General features: G+C 45.6%; 1 protein-coding gene across 4 annotated transcripts in view; it reads left to right on the top strand.

The window, feature by feature from the left end:
• The window catches only part of SETD1A (SET domain containing 1A, histone lysine methyltransferase), a 1,694,645-nt gene that overhangs the window by 406,119 nt on the left and 1,261,899 nt on the right, over positions 1–26,627 (top strand). For all 4 annotated transcript variants that reach the window (XM_069651930.1, XM_069651928.1, XM_069651929.1 and 1 more), the window contains exon 6: positions 24,394–24,521. In XM_069651930.1, the coding sequence (XP_069508031.1) occupies positions 24,394–24,521 (128 nt within the window). The remainder of the gene's footprint in view (positions 1–24,393; positions 24,522–26,627) is intronic.

Here is a 26,627-nt window from a genome sequence, read left to right as displayed (position 1 = left end):
TCACCGGAACTTGTCGTTTGCCCCCACTAAATCTAGTTAACCGGCCCAGTAGGAAGAGTTTAGGCTCCGAATGTTTAAGTGTTTTCGAGAACGCGGCCTTGCCCCCCTTGACTACACCTAAAGGCCATGCTCCGGTCAAAAGACCTCAGAAGCACATGAGCTGTGGGTCTTCGGATCCGGCGGCCCAGTCTCCTAGGGAGCGATCCAATCCTTCGAGTCGAGAAAAAGTCCACCGAGGACTTAAACCATTGCTGTCATCGGCGCCGATAACTGTGGAGAAGTCATCGACACCTTGAGCGTCAAGGCCAACAGCGCAACCGTCAAAGCCTTTGACGCAACTGTCGAAGCCATCAACGTCCTCATCCCCAATTCTGACATTTTTGGCTCCTGTGACAACAAATATAATGTCAACATCAGTTGAAAAGTCTTCTACTCTTTTGCCACGCTCAGATTTTTTTAAATCCCTCTATATATGAAGATGCAAAGGAATCCTCTGATGAAGGAAGACCCTTTGGGTTACATTTCAGAGGATTCACACATGAAAAACTTGCAAGAATGCCTTCATGAGGCTAGTGGAATAGACCCCTCTCCAGGGGTTGATTTGACCATGCTGAGGTTCATGCAGGCAACTGATGTGAAGTGTTATGGAATACATGGGGTGGCCAAGACTACACCAGTCTTTGAACAAGATGATCTTACCAATATCTTGGACAGAGGGCCATAAGAGGACCCAATTGTTCCTTTTCATCAAGCCTGACAAAGGCGTGTGGCTGCTAATTGGGATGCGCCAGAGGTCCTTCCAGCTGTAAATAAAAAGCTGACTGCAAAGTACAGAGTTTCAAGCTCTGACCTTTTTATCTGTCTAAGCACCCAACACCAGAAAGCCTGGTGGTTCAGGTGGCCACCTCCACAAGTAGGCAAAATGCCTATCCTACGATACCTCAAACGTTACAACGCCATGGCCAAAAAGGTTTTTTTTGGCTGTGAGTATGGCCTTGAAGTTGGCCAATGCTACGTGCAAGGTTCACAAACACCCTTTGGGAGTGCATTTCTATGGCATCTGACCATATCCCTGTAGGGGAGTAGCGAGACGGATTCCTAAACATTGCCAAGGATGGGAAAGATGCAATGTGCGAATCTCTCCAGACTGGTCTTGATTCTGTTGACGGTATCATCAGAGCTATGGCGGCTAGTACAGTGATGCGCAAATTTGCCCCAGACGTACAATCAATGCTTCTCAACATGCTCTTTGAAGGCACACATTTATTTGGAAACAAAGCTGATGAAAGTTGGTAGAAGCTGCAAACTTCCAAGGCAGCAGCCAAATCCCTTGGGGCTGCTAGAAGACAAACTCCAAACCGCCCACAGGTACACCCTGTAGGTGTAGGTCCTTTCGTCATTGCTCCACAAATGGAAGTGGCGCAGGGACAGCCAGCTCAAAGAGGACAAAAGATTCCCCTGCGATGGACGAGGAAGAGGTACTAAGAACGCAGCAGCTTCTTTACCTACAGCCACTGCGTCAGCCGCTCCAAAACCTGTGAGGACTTGATAGACAAGACTGTAGTAGGAGGCAGATTATCACAGCATCTGACAGAATCGCAGACTATTACTTCAGATGCTCGGGCATTGGAAACAGTTGCCCAAGGTTACTGCCTCCATTTTCTGCAAAATCCTCAGTCCTCCACTGGGGAACAATTCTTTGAAAGTTCCAGATCAGCTACTTATGCAGGAGATTTTAACCCTGCTAGAGAAAGGTGTTAGAGAACCAGTACCTGTAGCGGAGAGGAATAAGGGTTGGTACTCCCCGTATTTTCTAATCCCCAATAAGGAGAGAGGATTGAGACCCATCTTGAACTTAAGAGACTTGAACAAGTTCGTCAGGAAGGACAAGTTCAAGATGGTAACCCTTTCTCAGATCCATCAGGCCCTCCAGCTTCAGGATTTGATGATATCATTGGACCTTCAGGTTGCTTACTTTCATGTGCTGATCCATCACAAGCACAGGCAGTACCTGAGGTTCGCCGTTGGCGGTTCTCATTATCAGTTTCAAGTTCTGCCATTTGGGCTGACCTCTGCCCGAGGGTATTCACCAAACTGATGGTGGTTGTGGCAGCAAGTCTCAGGAGAGGTGGAATTCACGTTTACCCCTACCCAGACGAATGGCTGATCGGGCCAGTTCCCCAGAGCAAGCCCTGGAACAGCTAGGCTATACCTGCCATTCCCTTCAGACTGGGCTTCTCCCTCAACTTAAAGAAGTCCCACATGATATCATCACAAAGACTCCAATTCACCAGAGCAGTCCTGGATTCATCCTTGGGAAAAGCCTTGCCACCAGATGTGAGAGCCCCAGACATTTCGCAGATGGTGGCCAAATTCCAGAATCCCCAGCATCTACCGGCCTTCGATTTTGTAAGGTTTCTCTGCCCCATGGCGTTTATTTTTCTGGTGCCAGAGGCTCACCTGAGAATGAGATCTCTCCAATGGGCTCTCAGGACCCAGTGGTCACAATTCTCAGGAAGGATGCCAGACCTTTTACAAATCCTGAGCAGAGTCTCACTGGATCTTCAGTGGTGTCGGGAGAACATCTTGAAAGGAGAACCATTTTGGCAACCATGGCCGGAGATAACCGTAGTGACAGACACCACACTCACGGGGTGGGGAGCCCATACCAACGATTTGACAATCATCGGTCGCTGGTCCCATTCAAGCCCAAACTACATATCAACCATTTAGAGCTGAGGGCAATCAGCCTAGCGCTGAAGGCCTTCCTGCCATCTGTACGAGGAACGACTGTCCTGATAATGACGGACAACACCGTGGCCATGTACTACCTCAACATGAGAGGTGGTGTAGGGCCATTACCACTCTGCATAGAGGTAATGTAGCTCTGGTTCTGGGCAATACAAGAAGGAATCTCTCCATTGGCAGTTCACCTAGCCGGAGAAAAGAACACAACGGCAGACGCTCTGAGCAGGCAGAGCACAGTCTTCCGCGAGTGGGAACTAGCTCAGGAAGTCCTTCAAGAGATCTTCACCGTTTGGGCAATCCCTCAAGTGGATCTGTTTGTGACCGGTGTAAACCGAAGTGCAAGCTATACTGCTCAGCTGGGGTAGAGATAAGAATGTTGACCATTTTACATGTAATACACCAATGGTGTTATCCTTTCTATTACATCTGGCAAATCTGGGGCTCCAGATTGTAACCATCAAGGGATATCTGGCAGCGCTTTCTATTTTTAAGCGCACTTCAGAGGAAGTATCTTACTTTTTTTTTGTTTAATCTTTATTTGAATATGGCAAGTGCAAAGCAAGTGCGACACTTAAATGAAGAGTACATTTTTCAAGCATTCGGTTTTGGGAATACAATGAGAAGCTATCTGACGTATCAGGGGTTGACTCAAGGTATCTCCTCAGAGGGGCCCTTATGTCTTTTTGTCTACAGGTGGCCGTAACACTGTTGACATAGGCCTCCTCGGTCTCCTGAACATATATTAAGTCCTTTAACCACGCTTGTCTGGTGAGGGCAGCTTTGGCCTTCCAGGCCCGGAGAATGTTCCTTTTGGCGATTGCCCCTGCCACAGCGAAAAGACGTCTTGTTTTGATTGAGACTTTCCCTGTGTCTCCAAGTAGGTATTTTAGTGGGGTTGCCGGAATCTGGATGCCGATGACATCACTCACCGTTTCAGCGACTTCTCTCCAGAACTGTTTGATCAGGGGGGCAGTCCCAGTATATGTGAAATGAGCTTGCCGATTGGATCTGGCATTTGGGACAAGTTGGCTTCAACGAGGGATTCAATTTTGCTATCTTACTCGGGGTGATGTGCAGGTGGTTCAATATCTTAAACTGGATCTATCTAAAGTTGGTGCATATAGAGACTGATTTGGTGCGTTGGCAGTATTTCGTCCATTGGGCCTCTTATATGGGGAATCCCAGATATGTCTCCCATATAGCTTTCATCGTATTTATGGAAGGGGTATGGCGTTGGGCTGCCTTTAAAGGGTGGAGATTCCTCCCACCAAGCCCTCTGCCATCATGACCTCAGTTAAGAATTGGTGTGCGGGTGGGAATTTTCTTCCGGAAATGAGTGCCATTTCTTTCTACAGGCTGATTTTTAGCGTGCAGTATTGCAATGTCGTGACCAGCCCAGCTCCCACCTTTGCCTGGGCATCTCCCAGGGACACACATTTTCCGTCTAGTTATAGGTCTCCAAAGCGCATTTCCTTACCTGGATACCATCTTTTCTGCATGGCCTTGTCTAGTGTGGGCACAAGATCGGGATGATTCCACACCGGGGTGTGGGGACAATATGGGTCAACGCACCAAACTCTCTCGAGCAGTTTAGACCAAGCTCACTGTGGAGCCTACAGGGTCTACCTCCCCCGTGTCTCCTAGCCTTGGCAAAAGGCATACCCTGTAGGTTCAGCGGTAATGCCGCACATTTTTCTGCCTGTATATGTGCGTGCGCTTTCACTTTGACTGACCAAGCTCATTTTGCAAAATACTGAACTGCTTGGTAGTATGGTAGGACATCTGGGGCCGCTATTCCCCCTGTCTCGTACCTTTCACACATTTTGGGCCATTGTAACCTAACTGCACCGCCATCCCAGACAAAGCCAGATGCCAGCAATTTCTGGAAGAACATCCTGCCTGACCACATCGGAATATTACAGAACAAGTATAGTTGTTTAGGCACCACCACCATTTTAAGAAGCGCTATTCGCCTGTATAATGATATTGGGAGTTTATCCCATACCCTGAGTTGTGTTCCAGTAAGGTCAAATAGGGATCATAATTGTTGGTGTATAGGGCCGGGATTGCACTGTGGTGGGTGTGAGCGTGAAAATCTCAGATTTGGCCTGGTTAACCTTGTACCCTGAGTATCTGGCAAATGTTATTTCCTGCATTACTGTCCATGCATGTTCATGTCTCAGCTTTGCTGCCATGCCTTCTATGGTAAGGGCAAATATAAGGGGAGACAGCGGACAACCTTGTCTAGTACCTCTTCCCAGTACAAAGCATGTTGATGGGGATTTATTTGTTCTGACCATTGCTGAAGGTTCTGTGTAAAGAACACAAATGTAGCTGGTAAGTACCGGGCCGAATCCCAATTTGTCAAGAATGGCATACATATAATTCCAGGATACAGAGTCAAATGCTTTTTCAGCATCTAGTGGGACCGCTATGGTCTTGGCTGACGAGTCCAGTTGTGATGTGATGGCGAAAAATGTCCTGAGGTTCAGTGCGGTGGACCGGGTAGGGATAAATCCCGATTGGTCTGGGTGGATTAATTTATTCATGTGTCTTAACAGCCGGTTAGCGATTGCCTTGGCATATATCTTAGCATCCGAGTTAATTAGTGAAAGAGGACGGTAGGACTTGGGGCGGTTTGTGCGGCTTGAGGAAAACCGTCATTATTGCTTCCTGCATGGAGTTCGGGAATACCCTTATTCTCACCACCTCCTCCCATCCCTCCAGTAGATTAGGGGCGAGTTCTGCTCTGAAAGTCTTAGAGATCGGCTGGTATGCCATCTGAACTGGGGGTCTTACCCGCATGTAGCTCTGTGATGGCCAATTCTATCTCTTCAATAGTTAAGGGAAGATCTAAGGTAGCCTTATCTGTTTCGTCTACTTTGGGCATGGTGAATTAGTGCATATAGTCATGTAGCTCTTCGGTGGATGCTGTATCTGTGTTTGCTGTTATGCTGGTGATGTGCCTCCAACCACTGCTTGGCTTTTATGAGCTTCGCAAGTGTACGGCTGGCTTGATTTCCTTCGCCATAATTCCTGGAAATATGTCGAAGGACATAAGAGTTAGCGTTCGGCCAGCAACTTGAATTTCGTAAGCTGTTTGGAGATGTCCTGTAGATGAGCCTCATTACCACTCACCGTATGCAATATCTCCAGATCCCTCAGCACTTGTTCGGACCGGTCCAGCGCCTTCCTTATTTCTTTCAATGCCCCGTACGTCTTAGCCATCAAGTGTCCCCTTAGCCAGACTTAAAGGGACTGACTAATGTTTTCCCTGCAATCCCGTTTCAAGTCTTACTTTGGGATCTTAACTTAGTGTTAAACGTTTTGATAGGAGCTCCTTTAGAGCCTTTACACACCTGTCCCTTAAGACGTCTTACTCTAAAAAACATCTTTTTAGAAGCAATTGCATCAGCCCGAAGGATGAGTGAGCTACCGGCTTACACCTACGTCCCATCCCCTTTCCTCCATACTGCACTACTGACTTGCCCAACGGCGCCACTCCTCAGTCCCCTTTTCCGCGTCAACGTGAATGGGCCGATTTTCACCAGCGCTCCTGGGTTTCGCTTCGGCCATGTAATGCCACATGCTCTTGCTCAGGATATTTTCTTCTATCTTTGTCTGTCCCATCAGGACAGCCAGCCCCCCACCCCCTTGGGAGTTGGTTCCTTTCAGGTAAGGTGAAAGACAAAGGGCTGCAGAGGTTTGGACTCGTTCCTCGCTTTCCTGCCTTCTCAGACACTCTGAAGCCTGGGCGGGGAATAGAAAGGATTCCTGACGAAGACACAACTTCCACTGAGGTCTTTCCCACCTAGAATTGCAGGTGAGGACCTCAGAAGCATCAAGGATACTTTAAAAATTGCTAAACGAATGAACCCACGATTCTTGCAGAATGGTGGCCCTTAGTGCCTTACTGAGACTGGATTAACAGCCTGCGAGTAATACTAAAAGTCACTAAGGTAAAACCACTGCCACCAGCCATTCAAGTAAACTTGCAACTGTAACAAAAATGCTATAGGTAAAGTAAGCAAGGTGATACATTGTATCCCTCCAGCATCCAAGGTGGGTTGTGCTGGCTCACTATATAAAATGTAACCGGGATGAAAATCTCCCCTTTATCCCTTGGGAACAGTAGTTCACCCAAGTACATTAAAGAGAAATTAACAGGGAAGCCCGATGGGGCAGCCCAGCCTAAGCCCAAAGGTTATAGGAAACTAACTCCAACCGTGCACTATGGACAGACATAAAAAGGTCACCCATTATTTATTTATTTTAATTCATGATGATGCGCCAAATCGCCCGCAGGCCTCACGGCACACACAAAAACAATACAAGACAGAAACAATCAGTAGAAACAGAGAAAATCAGAGACAAGAAGAAGGCAACAAGCTAGTCAGGGACTAGGGTGTGTTAAAGAGATGAGTCTTAAGGCTCTTGTTAAAGATAACCAGTGAGGTGGAGCTCTTAAGGTGAAGAGGGAGTGGGTTCCATAGAGCGGGCGCAGTGACACTAAAGTTGATTTTTCCAAATTTACCTGAGCGAAAACGAGGCTGACTGAGCCTGACCTGCTCAGTAGACTTGAGTGATCGACCAGGGACATAGCGCTGGATGCACTGTGTCAAGTAGATGGGTGCAGAGTTGTTCAAGTATCCTCTGCACCCCCGTGAGGCGGAATGGGCCAGAGCCCTTCTCCCTCCTTCGCCGCACTGTTACCTGAAGCCAGGCACAAGGCTTGCCACTGATCATCTTGAAAGAATCTCTACCAGCCAATTCCAACAGCGTTCGACTGATATTACGCTAAAGCGCTGCTCAACTACGCTCCGAGTCATCTGCTGCAACTACAGGATCACTATTCTGTGCAAAAGCGATTTAACCCCTTTTTTTATCACCTACTTTGCATCGATCCAGCGTCGCCCATTCAAAGATGGCCGGCGCTACTCAGGCCCATAGTGAGGCTCAATTAGGTGTCACGACCCTCGCCCATAACCCCCTCTGGCAAACCCATTGGCCAGGTGGAGTCAGGACTCGGGCCTCTAGAGCCTTGCATCCTCTTCAAAAGCCCTCATGGGGCCAGTCCTGACGCCTATGGCGCCAGGCTCATACACCATGAACAACAATGTGCTTGGGAACTACTTTATTGTATTGTCAGCGAACATGGAGGCATCCACATAGCTTGGTTCCCTAAGAACCAAGCTATGCGGTCTAGTGTTTTGGGTGCGGCAGGCCTGGAACTACTTTCCCTAGTACTACTTTACCTGGGCTATATAAACCACATCCTGACTACAGAACATGCTTCGCGTTACTTTGCAGCTTGCAACGTGACGCTCGCCGTGTCCAGCTATTCCCTCAAACCTCGGAGAAGCAGAACCTGCAAAGAGAAAAAAGGAACATCATTAGCAGCAGCATCTTACCTGCAGTCTTCATCTTTAAACACTCGCAGCTACTGAGAACAGCTTCCTCGAATCTGCACGCCTCCCGGACAGAACGACCTGAAAGTGGAAGATGGAGGCAACATTAAAGAAAGCTGTAGAGACATTTACAAATTACGAACTGCTCAAAAGGCTTACCTGGCTGGTCGCCTCTCGGCTGGCACCACTCCGGACATTCCACTCGCGCTGAAGCAGCAACTTACAAGGAAGGAAAACACAGGTTAGCAAAGGCAAGACTTAGCAGTGCTGCGCATAGCGCTTACTTACCGCATCATAGCGCTCTTAATGCGCCATCATTTACCAGCGGGGCTCAACCAAGCCAGTTCGCTGCGCTGAAGCTCTGCATACCTAAGGCAGAAAAAAGAGACATTTTGAACAAAGAAAGGCATGCAGGATAGCAACAAAACTAAAGAACAGCAATAAGACCTACCTGAACAATATAAAACAGGCCGGCGTCAGTGAAGTAACTGGACCACACTCGCCCATGAAAGACAACACGCCCCTGCAAAGAAGGCAGGACGGAGAGCACGCCTAATTCTACCACAAGGCAGAACCTTCCCCGCAGACAACATCAGGGCAAAGCTGAGAAGCATACCAGCGAGTAACCCGGCTGGGTGGCGTCCCTGTGGATACCAGGTGAGCGTAACATTAGGTTGCTAAGCAACCATCACCTTCTTCAGCCAATAGGCTTTGCCGACAGGTGGAAGACGTCTGCGGAGGAAGGCCAGGAGAAAGGCCCTGTTTGCCTCCTGTTCGCCGATCTGCGAGCCATTACAGACTAGAACAATCTCCCCCTTACAAATTACTGGTGAGTAGTGTATTAGTCATCTTCTCACAAGCAGTAGAACTGCTGGACATACCACTGTACGTGTCGCTCAACCTACTGCGCCATATTTGTAGTTGCCCAGCTCATCTAAATCTGCTGTATATACAGATTGTATCTACGAATGCCCACGTGTCCCAATTTGTTATATGCCGTACATACGGACTGTTTTGATAATGCCCATTTGCGCTAGATTACTACCAGTAGCATGGACGGCATTTCTTGCTGCGCAGTGTCTATAACGTTTATTATTTCTTCATATAGATTCATTATCAATATGTCTTCCTGGATGATGCCATAATATACAGAAGTCAAGCCAACGGAAAGGAAATGTGTTCACTCAGAAAACATTGTTCTACCGAATAGAGGAGGGAAAGTACCCTTGTGCACAAAACAGGTCGCCACACATTACAAGAAATTCTATAAAAAACAATATTTTTTTAAATAAATATAGTTTTTTATATAATTTCTTGTATTGTGTGGTGACCTGTTTTGTGCACAAGGGTACTTTCCCTCCTCTATTCGGTGGAACAATGTTTTTTGAGTGAACACATTTCCTTCCCGTTGGCTTGACTTCTGTATATTATTGTTTGTTGCTTCCCTTCTGCCAGCGAAGTAGGGGAAACCCATCCACTGTTTTGCTTCCTGGATGATGCCACCATGTATCTCATCTAGCAACCGACACCTCAGTTAATTAGCAATACCCCTGTTTGTATATTAGCTAAAAGAGTTGCCGGACTACCACCCTGCAGCAGTATTAATCTTATGCCCATGGATACATACCCAAGTGCACTTTTGACATTCCGGAAGGTGCCCTGCATTATTCTTATGTCTCGCCTGTGAAATTGAGGTTGGACTACAAGACTATCTGTTCTGCTATTTGCATGTAGAAATGTCACCCAACACTTTGCAATGTTGACTTTATCTCTCGCTAATCCTGAATGTCTTTGATTGTTGTGCAGTATAGGCATAGTACTCCTCTCCTATAGCCACCCAGGGAAGAACGCCCTCCTGCACCGCTGAGCTTATAGCCTAAACAACTCATGCTCTAGCCGCGTCCAGCGCCACACTGGAACCCTAGCCCATCATGCCTAGCGCATCTTTACCATCCTTACCTTAATTAAAGCCAATCATGCTAGCCTGGTTCACCTTGGTCATGTTCCCATTTTGCATCATCCAAAACAACATACCTTGCTCAAGAAGCCACTATATTGAACATAAAAACGGCCTCTCTAAACTGGCCTGCCCCCACTCTCCAAGAGGAAAAACACTCTTCCCCATTCTGGGACATGCTATTGAAATTCACGACCTCATCATGGAACCTACAACTAGACTTACTAGTTGTCACAGAATCATGGCTTCACCAAGCCTCTGGACCTCTCCTGACTACAGCTACTATAGCAATTCCACCCGACGTCTCAATCCTCACACATTCGCATGCAGGCGGCATAGCCATTATTGCCAAAACGAAGCTTCAATTGAGATCCTGCCCCATTGAAAATATTGCAGGTTACTAAATCTTGCTAGCTAAATTTACCACTAATGAAAAAACTACAATCAATCTTGTAGTAATCTACAGGTCACTCAATGCTAACAGCCATCCGGAATCACACATCCCATTGGTACTAGCGCCTCTTATGAAACCCAACACCAAATGCATCATCCTTGGAGACTTAAACCTAGTATTTAATGACAACCTAGACCTAAAATCAGAAGCCCTTCACTCATCCCTTAAGGACATGAGCTTTACACAACTTGTTCATGCCCCCACTCACATCAAAGGAAGAACATTAGATTGGATCCTGTCACTCAATACCACTATAACTATTGACGCCATCTCACCACTAGACTAGACCGATCACTACAATATCAAGTTTACCTTGGTTTCAAATGAACCCCCACCCACCAAACTTGAAGTTACTGAGACTTAAGAAACCAGAAATCTTTGTAAACCCACACCAGAGAATCTGAACCCCATGCTCAACAAAGCATTAGACCCCATGCTAATATCCAGTGACAACCCTTGCCAACCAGCAGATACTTACCATAAGTGCCTCACTTCCACGGTCAACGCTAAAGCTCCTATAACAATTAAAACCAAACGTACTGACAAGCGCTCGTGCTTTTGGTTTAATGATGATCTGGTACTACTCAGGAGAACCAAGCGTGCTCTCGAACATGCCCATAAAAAAACACCCCACTAGAGAGTCTGGCATAGCCTTCCAGGCGGCAAATAAAACCTACAAAACAGCTATCATCACCCACAAAGCCAATGCCCTTAATGCCCAAATCAGTAATGCCTCATCCGATACCAAAGAATTGTTCTCGATTTTGAGAGAACTAGAAACCCCGACTCCAGCACCCAATACATCGATGGCTAGCAAAGAGTGGTGCACCACCATTCAAGAGGCACTTGCCGCTAATATCGATCTTCTGCAAAACAAAATTACATCCAAAAGGCAACTAATAGCTGACAAATCCTTCACGATCACTATATCTAGAATGCCAACGTTAACTCGAACCCCCCCCCTTTTTCCTTTACACCAGTCTCCCAAGAAACAGTATTCAATACTATCTCTAAGCTCAAAGCCTCGAATTGCAAAGGAGACACCGTCGTAGCGTAGGTAGTTAAAACCTGCACCCCTACCCTCACACCCATCATTACTAACTTTGTCAATGCCTCCTTTAATGCTAACCTAGTACCGGCCAGTATAAAAGAAGCTTGGGGTCACACCACTACTAAAAAAAAAAAAACTCTAGATCCTACTGTCCCAATCAACTACCAGCCAATAACTGTCCCATTTTTGCTCGAAATTCTTGACAAAATAGCCTATAATCAAGTCCAAGCACATCTGGAACATAGCCAGCTCCTTAGGCACCAGACAATCTGGTTTTAGGCCCAACCACAGTACGGAAACAGCCCTTCTGGACCTGAAAATCCAGATGGACACCATCAGGGACATAGGAAAACTCTGCGTTCTCCTCCTACTAGACCTTTATGCAGCGTTTGACCTGGTGGTCCATAATAAACTCTGCTCCACCCTAGCTAAAGATTTCAACTTTTCTACAGACGCCACTATGTGGATTAAATCTTTTCTAGCTGAACGAACCCCCAGAGTTTCCATCGGCAAAGAAGCTGCAGACCCCATCCCAGTCCCCTTGGGGTTCCCCAAGGCCCGTGCCTCGCACCAGCTCTTTACAATGCCTACACAAAACTCCTCTTTGCAGCCCTAGACGATGTGTGCGTCATCTACACAAACTTCTCAGAGGACACCCAGATCCTCATTCCACTCTCAGGGAATTACACCCAAGATACCCTTACCATCAACAAAATCTATGCCATAATACAGAACTGGATGGCGCTTAACAGCCTCTGCCTCAACTATGAGAAGACTGAGATTCTCATTGTGGGCTCCCAGTCTAAAATTGGCGCACTCCACCCTGATTACTCCTCCATCAACATAGATGGCACAATGATAACTGTTCTAAAGCAAGTAAAAACTTTAGGTGTCTATCTAGATGTGAATCTCACAATGACCAAACACATTTGAAACCTCTCTTCAACCACATCCTACACCGCCAAACTAATTGCCTTAAACCGCCAGTTTCTAACCTCAAGCAATTGCATTACGCTTGCCAGGGCTCTAATCCTATCCAGACTTGATTATTGCAACGTGTTACTACTCGGCACCTCTTCTACTAACATGAAAAAGCTACAACTAATTCAAAATAAGACCCTACGGGCCGCCATGGGAATAAGGAAATCCGAACACATATCCAAAATCAGAAGAGACATGCACTGGCTGCCTCTTGAAGCGAGAGTCCTTTTCAAATGCATCCATAAAAAATCCCCCATTTATCTGAATAATGCCATAACTGAGAGAAAACACACAAGAACACTAAGATCTAATAACCACCTATTGTTATCTATGCCCCGTTTCAGAAACACCAGAGCAGGGGGCAGTAGTTTCAGACACCTATCCACTAAACATTGGAAATTTCCTTCCAGGCAGTATCAAAAAAACAAGATACATTCACAGGCTTCCAAAAACTGTTAAAAGCCTGGTTATTTAACCAATATTAAGATAAGTCACTATCTCCTTATTTTTAAATATTCCTGTATGTTTTACTGTATCTGTATTACCCTACAAACTTTTATGTATGCCTTTTTCCATGCTATAATTTGTGATTCAACATTACTATAATTGTGCTGTAATTATTATTTTTTATGAAGCGGTCTGTAACCTCGCTGTGATACCTAAGGGTCTAGGCATATAATAAATGCAAGTAAGAGTGAGTATCTCAAAGGATATTCTGTGCTTGATGGGAAGCCAGTGCAGTTTTTTCCGGGCTTCGGTGATGAAGTGCCTAGATAGACCCAGCACAGTTCTGACTGCGCTGTTTTGAGTGATCTGCAATGCAGCAATGTTGCCAGCAGAGGCGCCTGCTAGAAGACTGTTGCAATAGTCCAACCTGGAGTTTACAAGGGCAGATACGAGAAGAGACATATTGCTAACAGATAAAAATGGGCGCATTACGCACAGTTGCCTGTTAATCCAGCCACAGGATGCTTGGGTTTTGGCCACGTGTGGGCGTATGGAGAGTTTGGCGTCGATAGTAACACCGAGGGTCTTAACGCTTTGGGCCACTGGAATGGAGACATTGGCAATTGTAAATGGCGCATATTCCTCAGAGATTCTTTAATATGTGACTAGATCTGTCAATGAGGATCTCTGTTTTATCGGCATTCAGTGCCATAAAGGTCTGACTCATCCAGGAGTGGATGACGGAGTAGATGGCAGAAATGGCTTTCGAGTCAGTGGAGTAAGAGCCCGAGAGTTCGAAGATGACCTGGGTGTCATCAGCATAGTTGGTATATAAGACACCCACGTCATCGAGCAACAGGAGCAGAGGGAGAATGTAAATGTTGAAGAGAGTAGCTTTTGCCTTAGTGACGGCAGTATAGAATTTTTTCACTGTGTTCTTATAGGCAGCTAACAAGTCGGGCGAAGGATGTTTTCGCCAGGCACATTCTGCTGCTCGCCTGCGATGCTGTAACGAAAATAAGAGTAACATACTGAGTGAGAGGGGAAATAGATTCCCCTTCACCTATTAACAATGGAAAATAATCCCCAAGTCCAAGCAAAATGTTCTGTGGTTGATACAGGTCAGGAAGATGCAGCACAAATTATTAAAATCTTATTTCACAGAGCCTATGACCAGTACTGCTCTACTGTAATCAACATTTATGTGACAATTCAAACCTGTATGGCCCAGCATAGGTTGTACCTGAATCAGGATAAGACAGAGCTTCTTCTAGTCGGCCCCTGTGAGGAATTCGACATCCGCATGGGAAGTGTGCACTTCCCTGGGCTGTTTTGATATTTTTTTGTTTAAGAAATTGAATGTTGGTAGATAAACCTCCTGGAAATGTGTGGGGCTAATCCGCATACATTTCCCAGTGCTCACTGTACAACAAACCTTCAAGTGTATGCTGGGGGGACACAGCCTACCGGTGCAGTCCTCCCGTCATGTTCAGCTGGAATGTGACGGCCACAGGTACATTAAAGCCTCACAAGAATGGTGAAGTCAGCACCTTCCCCCACCCAGGGCCAGCCTACTTAGAATATCAAAGCATCCATGGATCCGCCCCGCCTATTAAGTACTGTGTGCTGGCAGCGCACACACCACCCCTCTCATCCTTCAAGAACTTCCTTGTGCACCGCCTCTGAAGAAAAATGTCAGCACACACTACCTGTCTGGCCAACTACCGCCCTATCTCCATCTACCCCTTCCTGGGGAAACTGCTGGAGAAGTTGCACTGTCCCAACTCAACTCTCACACTGAACTAGGTGGTGGTCTCCACGACCATCAATCTGGATTCAGAGCATCCAGAGGCATAGAAACTGCTCTCCTGAACACCTGTGAAAAACTGCTTGCATCCCTTGATTCCAATTCCCCAGCTGTCCTCATACTTCTTGATCTCTCGTCTGCATTTGACACAGTCAACCACTCCATCCTCATACAAATGCTCCACGGCACCCTTGGTATCTCGGAGCGGGCACTGGACTGGCAACCTCTTTCCTTACTGATCGCTCTTTTCATGTAATCCTGGGCACATTCTCCTCTCTTACTTCCTTTTCCACCTGTGGGGTCCCCCAGGGCTCTATCCTCTTGCCTTGGCTCTTTCAAATCTCCATCTCTCAGCTGGCACTCCTCATCTCCTCCTTCTCGCCCAACTTCCAGTGTTATGCTGAAGACAAAAACTTCTTGAAGCTCCCTGCTGACCCTCTAGCAGCCTCTTTCACAAAAGGTAGCAGGCGCTCCTCTCCAGAGAGAACATGGAATGATGACCTGTTCTGAGGTGAGGGTTTGCAGCACATGCCTTTTGCTCACTGTACCTTTCACAGATGGGAAATATCCATTTGCATATCAGTCTTTGTCCCGCCCACATGGGCAGTCCAGCACCGAAATGCTATGGCAATTCCTCTCTGAACAAGAGTACCGACAGCAACCCCATACACGTGTTTCAGCCTTGTCGGGCCTCATCAGTGAGGTGAAGCTGTGCCTCTGAGTACAGTGAGCAGGGAGACCACCACGTCTGGTTGCCCCAGGTAACTTAGGGTGACGAACCCCAAGTTCCTTACACATATTTCACAAAAGGTAGCAGGCGCTCCTCTCCAGAGAGAACATGGCATGATAACCTGTTCTAGCAGCCTCCTTCATCCCGTATTGCCTTTCCGTCATCCAGCCGTGGTGCACCTCTAATGATCTCTGCCTAAATTTCAGCAAAACGGAGATCCTTCCCATTTGGACCAATGCTCCTGGCTTCTTCTCTTCACTCTACCCTTCCTCCATGGACTCTCCCCCGGCTCTCTCTTTGGAAGACAGAAACCTTGGAGTCTTCTTAGACTCCTCTATCTCCTTCCTCCCTCATACTGGGGACATTGTCAAGAAGACTCGCTTTCAGCCCTTCTCCAAGGAATTCTACTTTTTTTTTACTTTGCCCAGAAGCTCAATGTTACCTGAGCCCTGGTTCTCTAGGCTCGACTACTGCAACAGTCTCCTCCTGTATCTCTCCTCTTCCACTCTGCAACCTCTCCAACTAATCCAGAGTAGGGCAGCAAGACTTATCCTTGGTCTCAAGCCCAGGGACTGTATCTACCCTGCCCTAAAAAGCCTTCACTGGCTCCTGTTGCTTCACAGATTAAATTCAAATCCCTCTGCATCATCCACAAGGATGTCTGGGGCAGCAGACCACACTAGCTGCAACACTCTTACTAAATATTCCCCATCCAGACCCCTCCGCTCCTCTGGCACCAATTCTTTGTGTGTAAAGCGATTCGATGTCCTCTGCTGGCTCCCTTCTTCGGAACAGCCTCCCCCTCCCTCTTCATCTTGAGCAGGACTATCTTAAATTCCAGAAGCTCTTTAAGATTTTCCTCTTTACCTCTTCCTTTCCTCTCACTCTCCTCTGCTAATCACACAGTTGCTTGTTTGGTGTGCAGGGCCCTTGTGCATCCTCAGGGGCCCTGACCTCCCTCACCAAATTGCCCCCACCTCAGCACTTGCCTTGGCTCACCCTCCTCCATGTTGGCTCGCACTTGCCCTACATTGCACTTCACCTGTTGCTCACCCATGAGCACCACAACACCTATCCATTCCCCTCTCCCTTCTGCACTTGTATGTTCTGAACACTCCTACTCCCCTACACACTGTTTAATATTTTAGATGTATTTAATTGTATTGTTTAATCTCACATCCCCTTGCCCCCTTCCTGCTGCCCTGTGGGCGCTTTGAAACAGTATTTACACCGAAGTGTACCTAAGTGTGCTAGGCTGTTTGCCTGGTCACGCTGCTGAAGTTTCCTGTTTCCTCTGTGCAGTTGCTGTTGGCAAGAGGAACTTTCGTTGGAGTCGTATCGTGCTGGGCACTTGCTGGACTGATTCACTTGCTTTTTTGGACCTAAGGTGACTTTCACTAATTGTACTTCAGCACAACCCACAAGTGAACTCTGCCGTGCACTTTGTGCACGGCGTTTACATCTCCCACCTTACCTGCCTGTTTCCTTTTTGTCTTCTTTTCCAGACCCCGGCCCCTATCCCGCCACAAGCCCCGCCCACCACACGTCCTGATTGGACCTTGCTATCTTCAAAACACACATGCACGCGCACCGAAGTGTACCTAAGTGTGCTGGGCTGTTTGGCTGTTCAGCGGTCGGTAATGTCGGGAGTAGAAATGCTTTGATATTGGATGGGAACATCCTGTTCTCAACTAAATGTATGTAACTTTCTCTAGAAATAATTTCGTTGTTAGATTGCTCGATTGAAACCATATTGTTTAAAACAAAGTTGCTTTGCGCTAATACGGATAACTTTGTACGTTTCCTCAGGTGGTTCCTTATCAGATATTGTGAAACACACTCCCCTAAAACATAAGTATTTAGGAGAGAGTGCTTTTTTAAATCGGGAATAAATCAGGAAACTGCTTTGAAAAACAAGATACTGAAAAATGGTGGGCAGTTTGCGCAGTGGTAAAAGTCTAGTTGATGGCAATGCACAAACTGGGCTGAATGTAACTAACCCAGTCCTACTACATGACTCCTGTGTAGAAGCAACAACCATAGCATTACAGATATCAGTGTATGATGAACGCACCACCGACTCAAACAATATTCCATACAGAATGCAATCATTAGCTACTGAACCTAATGATGCCACAAATGAGCAACTGCCGTCTTGTATGCCAAATGGTCTTGGAGATGAACTTGAAGAGAGTAAGGTTATGCTGAAAACAAAATCAAAGATTGAAAAATCAAAAAATGACCTAGAACACGTGCAAAAAGCTCCAACTGATATTGATACTCTTGTCTGTGTTACCGAACATCATCTCAGATGTTTCATTCATGGCACCTGCACTAGTTAGTGAATGGGAAAAGCGTTGTCGAATCTCTCTTAACCCTCAATCACCTGTGGTTTTTTACCTTCTGAAGTTGAAGGAATCTGTTTACACAACATACCAGAGGGTCATTCTTCTCACTCATTTGGAGGGCATGATAAACAGTATCGTGAAAGACCAATAAGACCCTCCTGTAGTTCTCCCATTATTACAAATGGGAGACTTGAACAAGGGGCGTCATCTGTACCTAACCGCCATATGAATTAAACCTTTTGAAGAAGATGATTGTCTAGAGGAAAGGGCTCGTACTCGCTCTGATAAAACTGCGGACTCTAGTTCTGAAGGTAAAAAAGATAACTAAGATGTTATCAACTTTCCTGTGATCACCTCTTTACTAAATTTACTAGACAAGGGGCACAAATTAACACACATGCATGTGAATTCCCTAAAGGAAGGGATGATGGGTTTATCTAATAAAATATCTAAAGTTGAAGGAATTCTGGTCGCACAGTTTGCTGGACAAACAAAGACAGGGATTAGTTGATGCATGCTTATTAAAAGCTCTCACTTCTACAGAACAGAGGGGTAGAAATCCATATACTTCAACAAATGATTCTGATCTTTCTACAACTCACGAATCACGTACTTATGCGAATGCAGTTGCGGAAGGTCCAAAGGAGGTATTTCCTCCAAGTGACATCAGAAACAAAGGAAATAATGGCTGTAGTCAAGGAAAATTCCCTGAAACTGGGTGATGTGTTTCGCTATCTTCTAACTCAACACCCAGACTTTAAATACGGTAGGAGGGAGATTAAGTGAGAATGTTGGTGCAGTTAGTTCCTTGGCAAATTTAAAGATGTAATCACCTAATAGTCCATCTCCGCTTGTGAGTATTATCAAGGAAGCAGAAGTGGATCAACTCAAAGGTGATCATTTAATTGCCCACAATCTGACTCAACTAACTGAAAAGGTTATAGGAACGAACAGCGGGAGTGAGGGTAATGAATCTGACGGAAATCAGATAGTGTACTTCTCTCTCAAAATGAAGAGTGCACACGCCAAGGCATTAAAAAGGGAAAATAAAATTAAAAAAAAGAATAGTAGCGCACAATTAATGTAAAAAAAAAGCTACAAAGAAAAACATCAAAAAAAATAAAAACATTGAGATAAACGAGGAAGAGGGAAGTGCAAGACAATACACAGGCTCCTCGATGGGATCCCCGAACGAGCCGAGGATTGATTTGACCCAATTAAATGACGAGTCAAAGGCCGTCTTAAATGTGGCACCACCCACCTGGCATGAGACAGCACGAAACAAAAAAGAAGAGTAGCATAAAGTCGAACCCTAGAGATGGCCATGGGGAGGGTGATCATGCAAATGTAGGACCCTTGGCACAAGGTCGTTTATCGACCTTTTATCCCCTTTACTAAAGAAAAAAAACACCGTTAAGGCTTCTGAGAGGGAAAGAACCCCAATGACTAACATGGGAGCAGTCTGTAAACACAAACACTTGCTCTACGAATTCTAATTCTACAAGTAACACATTGCAGTTCCAAACAGTGAAAATCAAATTATGCCACCTGACCACACTATGGAGAACATAGAGATCATGGGTGTGCATGATGCAGTAGAAAATGCGGCAGACTATGTTAGGGCTAACATCGATAGGATGTCTCCATCTCGAGGTAGCTTTGAACAAGAAGAAAAGGAATACTCCTTTAACAGAGAAACAAGGTACATCTTGGGTTGGTCTAGTGATCAATCTATAAATGGTAAGCAGAGATTGAACAGATCATTTTTGTTTAACATCTTTATGGGTAGTCCACAATTGAGGACATTTCACTCTGCTGATATTGAGTGGTTGAGGTTGGCTAATCACAACAATTTATGACTGATCTGCGCACCACAATCTGATAATACTCAATCTACTGTGGGAACACGGGGAAGATTTTGAGTCTCGTGGTCTATCATTACGGCACTTCAGGACTATGGAGGAGGCTGATGTATTTTTAAACAAAGTTCTCCAACCTGCTGAATTAGTGGGGTCCGCCCCAACAAATATTCAGGCTGTCCCTGCCCAAACTGCTGAACTTATTTCTAAAATCTCAGAAATGGTGGGGGCAACATCTAACATTACTTGCTTGGCCCCTCTAATGACCTCCATTCTTGAATTCTCAAACAAACAGAATAAATCATAATTATGTGTCGATACTAATTCGATTCAACAGGATTTTAAAATCCTATCTTGGAATTTTTGTGGAAAAAAGAATCTAGAACAATGGTCTTCAGGCTATGTAAAAATTGGCTCACTGACGATTACACTAATACACGAAACTGTGTGTTGGTGAGCTCCATATTGATGGGTTCTCAACCTTTAGTCGGCCTGCAGTTAAGGGCACAACTGGTCGTCCATATGGAGGAATTGCTATACTTATTAACAATGCCATAAATCATGACTCCAAGGTTGTATATTCAAAAAATGGTATGTTAGCTATTGAGTTTCTCTTAAGTGGTTTGTCGACTTGTGTGTTTTTGGTGGTATGTGTGTATTTTAATCCTGGAAGTAACTCTATAGATGCTGCATTTGACACCATGGACTAAATACTTGAAGAGGCTATGATTAGAAATCCGAACTACTTGATAGTTATTGGGAGTGATTTTAACGCTGTGTGCATACCCTCGATGACCATACTTAAAAACAAACAAATGTGCCAAAGTAGCTCTCCAACTGCCAAAGGGAAGAGTTGGATTGGTTACTTTAAAGAATGGAACATAAAAGTGGTAAATTACGCATCTGGAACGCATAGAGGGACTTGGTTGAGGGGGCCACTTGCATCATACATGGATTACTTTTTTGTATCCACCTCCCTAATTGGTATGGTTGACAATGTGTATATAGACAGTGATTCACAGAGCGATCACAATCCAATTAGAATTAGTATAAGATGTGACTTGGCAACCTTAAACAAAGAAGCCTCTTTAGGTTTGGTAACCCTTCATCGTGCACAGACTTCGGTTGGTTGGCTGGCATCCAAAAATATGTAGGGAATTGTCTGTTTTTAATTTCATTTTTATATACTGTTATGAGAACTGTTGTAAAAGGTTGTAAAAGTTTTTATGTATAACTAAATACAACTTTAAAAAATGTTTTTTTTTACTTTCTGTAGAAGCGCCTAACGAGCAAACCATAAAGACTGATGAGTTTTAGTTGAAGCAGGCCTGTAAATAGAACTAACAAAGGGCATGAAACCCCAAAACCTCTTTGATATGCAATGTGTCAACTTGAAGCTAGCTCCCACCCCTCCGTTTGAAGGGCAGTGAATGTCATGTCTGGGGCAACTGTTTACAGTAAGCAACCCCTGCAGGGAACTCCCTTTAAGAGGGAAGAAGTATGTGATTTGATGGACAGTTTGTTCTCGTCGCAAACTTCAAGTGAAACCTGCGCTTTGATCAGGAATCCAAGAGAGCTCAGTTAACCAGAGACACTTTGATCCACAACAGATAGGAAGTTGAGTGGGTCTTAGTAGTACATGTTGTCACCCCTTAACTTTCCCTTAACTTTCCTCTTACAAAGCACTCTGGTTATGATCCCATTTGGCTTTAAAAGAGGGTTCAGCCCCTCTTTTGGCTGATCATACGATGACTTGGAAAGGAGTAAGGAGGGACTCATTTGGACCGTGGTTGAAGGTACAGTCTGCCTTACAGCTTTCGCAAGTGAAGGAAGGCCAGGATTTCCAAGATTGAAGCAAGTCCCTCCCCTAAACATCTCCCGGAGAACAGAGGGAGATAGCGACCTCAGAGGACCCGTCCAGCAGCTCCAGAACCGGTACCCAGCCAGCACACGCTGTGCCCTGCTAGGTTCTGCCAGCAGGCTGAACAAAGGACAAGGCCATTGCCTGAAAACACTCCTCGGCTTTGGGCAGTCCGTCTTAAAGGACAACACGAGCGCTGTGAAGAAACTAGGATTGCCACAACTAGCGTCCATCTTTTAAGGCCATTTTTGAGGCAGTTGAGCCCTCGAACTGTGACTGGCTGCACCACAGACTGTTACGCTGCAGTCACTAAAGCCGTCCCGAGATTCCTCGACCAGCGTTCCAGATCTGCCAACCAGCACAGGGACCACGATTCTTGACCCCGAGCTGCCATGTAGGCCATCCTGCAGCCGTCCGTCAAGCCTTGCTTGCCGAACTCCTTGCTGCCCGATACCCGCAGCTGTCTTCTGTCTTGAACTCTGTTGTAGGAGCTACACAGCGTCCCGGAACTGACTCCATGCTGTCGAGCATCAAGATAGTTCCAAGCACAAGGTACATTGTGGCTCTGTCCCCCCTGTCCATCTCCGAAGGCCCCTGGTGACATTTACGACCCCTTGCTCCCTTGGTGCTGAAACCAGATAACCTTGAACAGTGAAGACTGATTGCTTTACCAACTACCTGCCCGTCAGTATCCAGAGTACATCCCTTTCCTTTGTAAAACTGTCTGTCCGCTGTGTTCCTTTACAGGGTGGGTTGTACTTTGTAGTGTGCTAGAACTGTCTGTTGTAATAATAATAAAGTAGATATTTTTATACAACCTTGACTGGACCGTCCCTTTTTATCATTGGGTAACAATTGTATTTTCGCTGTGTTGCAACTAACCAACGATCCTTGATCTTGCAGAGATAAGCGTAATGTTCCGACCACGTTACCAAAATTGGATACAGAGGTTTATAATTTACTTGTGTTTCTGATCTGTTCGGATACCTTATGGTGTACTAGATGTGTGGGGCTGATTGATGGTTTAGAAACCGATATTCCTCCCTGGGCCACTAGTTGATTCATCACAGCCCCTCCCTACCTGTCTCGATTACTTGACCCTGCTTACCACCATTTCACCAAAGATGGACACAAGATCCCTGTCTCCACCTCAGTAATAACTCTGGGCATTTACCTGGATGCCTCGCTCAACATGACCCGCCAAATAAACAGTATCGCCTCTAGAAGCTGCCTAATCCACCAAACCCCTACAATCAAGTAGACTGTTGTTAAGAAAGATTTCATTTATGTGCAATTTTCCCTCCATTTATGGACCCCACAAACTCAGTGGCCTGCGCCCTTGTCAAATCCAAACTGGACTATTGTAAATCCTTACTTTGCAGAATCTCGAAGAAAACCTGAACCGGCTCCGTCATCCAAAATAATGCTCTCTGAGCTTCACTAGATCCGAGCAATTTTTACCACATCTCCGAAGCCAGGAGATTGGTCCACCGGGAGAGAATTAAATTCAAAACTCCCCATAGCTGTCTGACCAACAAATCCCCCTCCTACCTTGTCCAGAGGATCAAGAAATAAATGCCAGCCAGACCGTTCAAATCCGCCCATAGCCACTGCCTCCTGACACCAAGATTTTGACAGAAACAGCCAGTGGCACCAGCTTCCAAGTGTTGGTGGGTAACCTCAAAACCATCTGCCACTCACCGAACTTCTGAGAATTCCTGCAACCGATTCAGAATCGATCTAAAGAGACACCTGGTGTTATGCTTGAGCTACAACATGGCGCTGATGCGCAGTGCATTCTGGGGGCACTCAGAGCTATAATGGATATTTATTCCATTCCTCAGTGAAAACTGCATTTGCTTTGCTAAAAGACCTGCTTTCAGTGTTATCCATTGCTGAGCCTGGTATGCATACTTTAGTCAAGGACATTTGTGCTTGGAAGCTGGTTTAGTTATGTCTTGCTATGAGTTATGGAATTGTTTTTCCGTGGTGTTTAGAAGAGGGAAACTTTGCTCCTTGGGAGTTACTGTCGGTTGACCCGGCCGGCAACTAACGGTCACTTAACAATGCACAAGTGCTAATGCCAGAAGGTTCGAGAAATTGCCACCCCTTTTTAGGAGGGCATATATTGGAAGGCTCTGGAGAGGTCTGGGGAAAAAACACAAAGACCTCAGTCGGAAGGGGGATGCCTTGTTCCGACCTTCCTGTGGGCTGCTGTGCTCTCTGCCTGGCTGTTACCGGGGTCTTCCAGCCGCTTCTGGCGAGATGAGGGATTCAGTTACGTCCACAGTGATGTATCTTCTTTTGAATTCTCTATCTTCTCTGTGTTTTATTTGTTTTATCACTTGTTGCTTCTTAGCTGTGAATAAATAGCCGTATAAGTGCTCATTATTTCTAACTGCGTATCTGGTTGTGAGTTATTGCTCTGTCTGCCTGCGTGAAAAATATTTTCTTTGCTCTGCAAATGTACTGGTCATGAATAATTGTCTGTGCACTCTTGGCAAGCAATACACCTGGTTAACCCGCAGCACACACACTCACCTGCTATTTCCACTTGTTCCATTTGTTTGTAACCATGTAATCTTAAATAAATAAAAATAAAATCATGCATGATGGTTTGCCAGTTTCACAGCTTCCACTTTATAATTCTCCTGAAGTGTTCTCTGACCTTCCCAGTAATTCATATTGAAAAGGTTCATTGCATGCTTTGACCCTACATTTGTTTTTCTGATCTATTCACAGGGCAACATAGAAAGAAGTTCTATGAGTTGATTGTAAATGGATCTTACACCCCTCAGACTGTCCCCACTGGAATGAAGCTCGGGAGCGAGAAGCACCAGCCACCTCTGCCGCCACCCGCAGTCGAAGTGGTAAGTGACACCCTGTTCCCCCCAACCCAGAAAGGCACTCAGTTATAGATGGGTTACTACATCGTATTATCTTTTTTCAGACTGTCAATCAGAAGTTAGAAATATTCTTCTGTAGTCTGTGAGGCACAAACAGGAAAAGTGTAATACATGTGACTCTGATTCTTTGGAGCTTTATTGTTTAAACTTAATTGGCAAGTGTAACTCCTTCAGGGCCATGTGGTATTATATGTTTTCACATGCACAATATTTTGGAGGTGGGAAACAGTCTGTTTCTAGATTGACTGAGGTTAGGGAGAACGTTATACAGCCCTCTCTTGGGGGATGTGCAAGCACGTAACCTAAAGGAAAACAACAATCCCAACCAAATGGGAAGCCATACCTCTCGTATTTCGGTTGCATTTAGAGTTGTACCGAATAGTAGATTTAACTATTCGGTGGAATACCGAGTAGCTGGACAAGTATTCGACCGGAGCCGAGTACAGAGCTGAATAGTTGCCTTATTTCTTTTTTAAACAGTATTTTATTGGTTTCACAATTGTTAAACGCCACCAGTCACAAGTACACATTACATTGTCAATGGATTAAAACACTCCAGTAGATGACCCCCAATCAATCCTGTTATATTGTCTCTTTCCCCCTTTGTGGGACTCGAGAACACAACGTAAACTGTCATTGGAAAAATGTCTCTTGACAACCCGGCTTGACCATTCCCAACATCAAGTTGGCATCGCTCTGTGATAGCGGCTTCCTGTGTTCTCCTCAACAATTGCCCTCCCTCAACCCTCCCCACACAACGGGTAAGAACTGAAGTCACACTGCTCAACATTATCAATGTTGGCACAAGCCAACACTTATTCAATCATTGCAAGGAAGTCCTCCTCTGTCTAGTTTGAAACATTATCCCTGCTTGCCTCGCCGGTTGAGTCTGAAGTATAAGCTTCTGATGCTTGTTAATCTGCTTAGAATCACATGCTGTGCATATAGTCCGACATCCAGTGGTAACCGCAGAGTATTGCATCTTGTCTTTCGAGAATCGAAAGGGGACGTCGACATGGGCGTGCCTGTAACGCTATCCCTAACGTGACATGTAGTGTACTCAAAAGCCCTCACGCGTCGCGGTCCCTCAGATTGTTTCTTTGTGCCCTGCTAACTGGTCGCCCTTCATAAAACACTGCATTATTGTTATATATATATATATATCTCGCCCTTCGGTCATTTATTCTCATTGTCACGCATTTGTGGCGTATTTACCTTCTTTTGGTATTAATAAGGTACGAGACTCAGTGAATGACTGTGGGGCCTGGCTAGTTCTGCATTTGAGTTGAAAAGTTTTACCAAAAAAGGGGTCAGCTGGGTACTGTAGGCCTTATAGAAGGCTGCAGTAAACCTGTACTGTCCTGGTGCTGAGCCTGCCCTCATCTTAGAGATAGCTGCCTGAATTTCCTCAGCTAAGATTGGGCCATTCAACAAATCCTGACTAACTTGTGCTATCCTAGCGCGAGGGAACTTTGCAAATTATCTCATGATGTTGTCCTCTCTGCCTTCCCCCTTTTGCTCGGGTCTAATAGCTCTGCGTCTGTTTCGTCTTTCACTTTGGGGACAACCCTTTCTGCTCTTTGATTTTGAAGACGCATAGCCAACATTGTATTTGCTTTGCCCCCTTTTTCATAATATCTTTGCTTTAAATATCTGTTTCATTAGCGCCTTGTCTTTCCAGATCTCTCAATTCTCCAGCATTGGATCTTTCATGGATTCACATGCTTTGAATATTCCCCGTCGTCAGGCTGGGAATCCCCGGTACATTATATAGACCCTTTCCCGTAGGAAAACTTTTTCGACGCTTATGCGTCCTATCCACCTCGTTTTGTATCATGCGTGCCCGTGCCGTCAGGACGTCATGATATAAATACAGGCCCCGCCCCCGCGCTCCCTCAGATTTCAACCGTCTTTCAAAGCAGTGGGATCTTCGTGTTACTACTAGTGATAACTAGATTGTTTTTTTGTCTGTTTCGCGTAAGCGAAGTTCAAATCTGGAGAATTATGTCTGGAAAGGCGTTATTTCGCCCATGTGCAACCTGTGGCCTCAAAAAGGTTTATGAAGGAGAC

Source organism: Ambystoma mexicanum, chromosome 3p (assembly GCF_040938575.1).
Source record: "Ambystoma mexicanum isolate Mex_15411 chromosome 3p, UKY_AmexF1_1, whole genome shotgun sequence".
Taxonomy (NCBI): Eukaryota; Metazoa; Chordata; class Amphibia; order Caudata; family Ambystomatidae; genus Ambystoma; species Ambystoma mexicanum.
The sequence above is the reverse complement of the archived record's forward strand: the minus strand, read 5'-3'. Positions and strand labels throughout refer to the sequence as shown.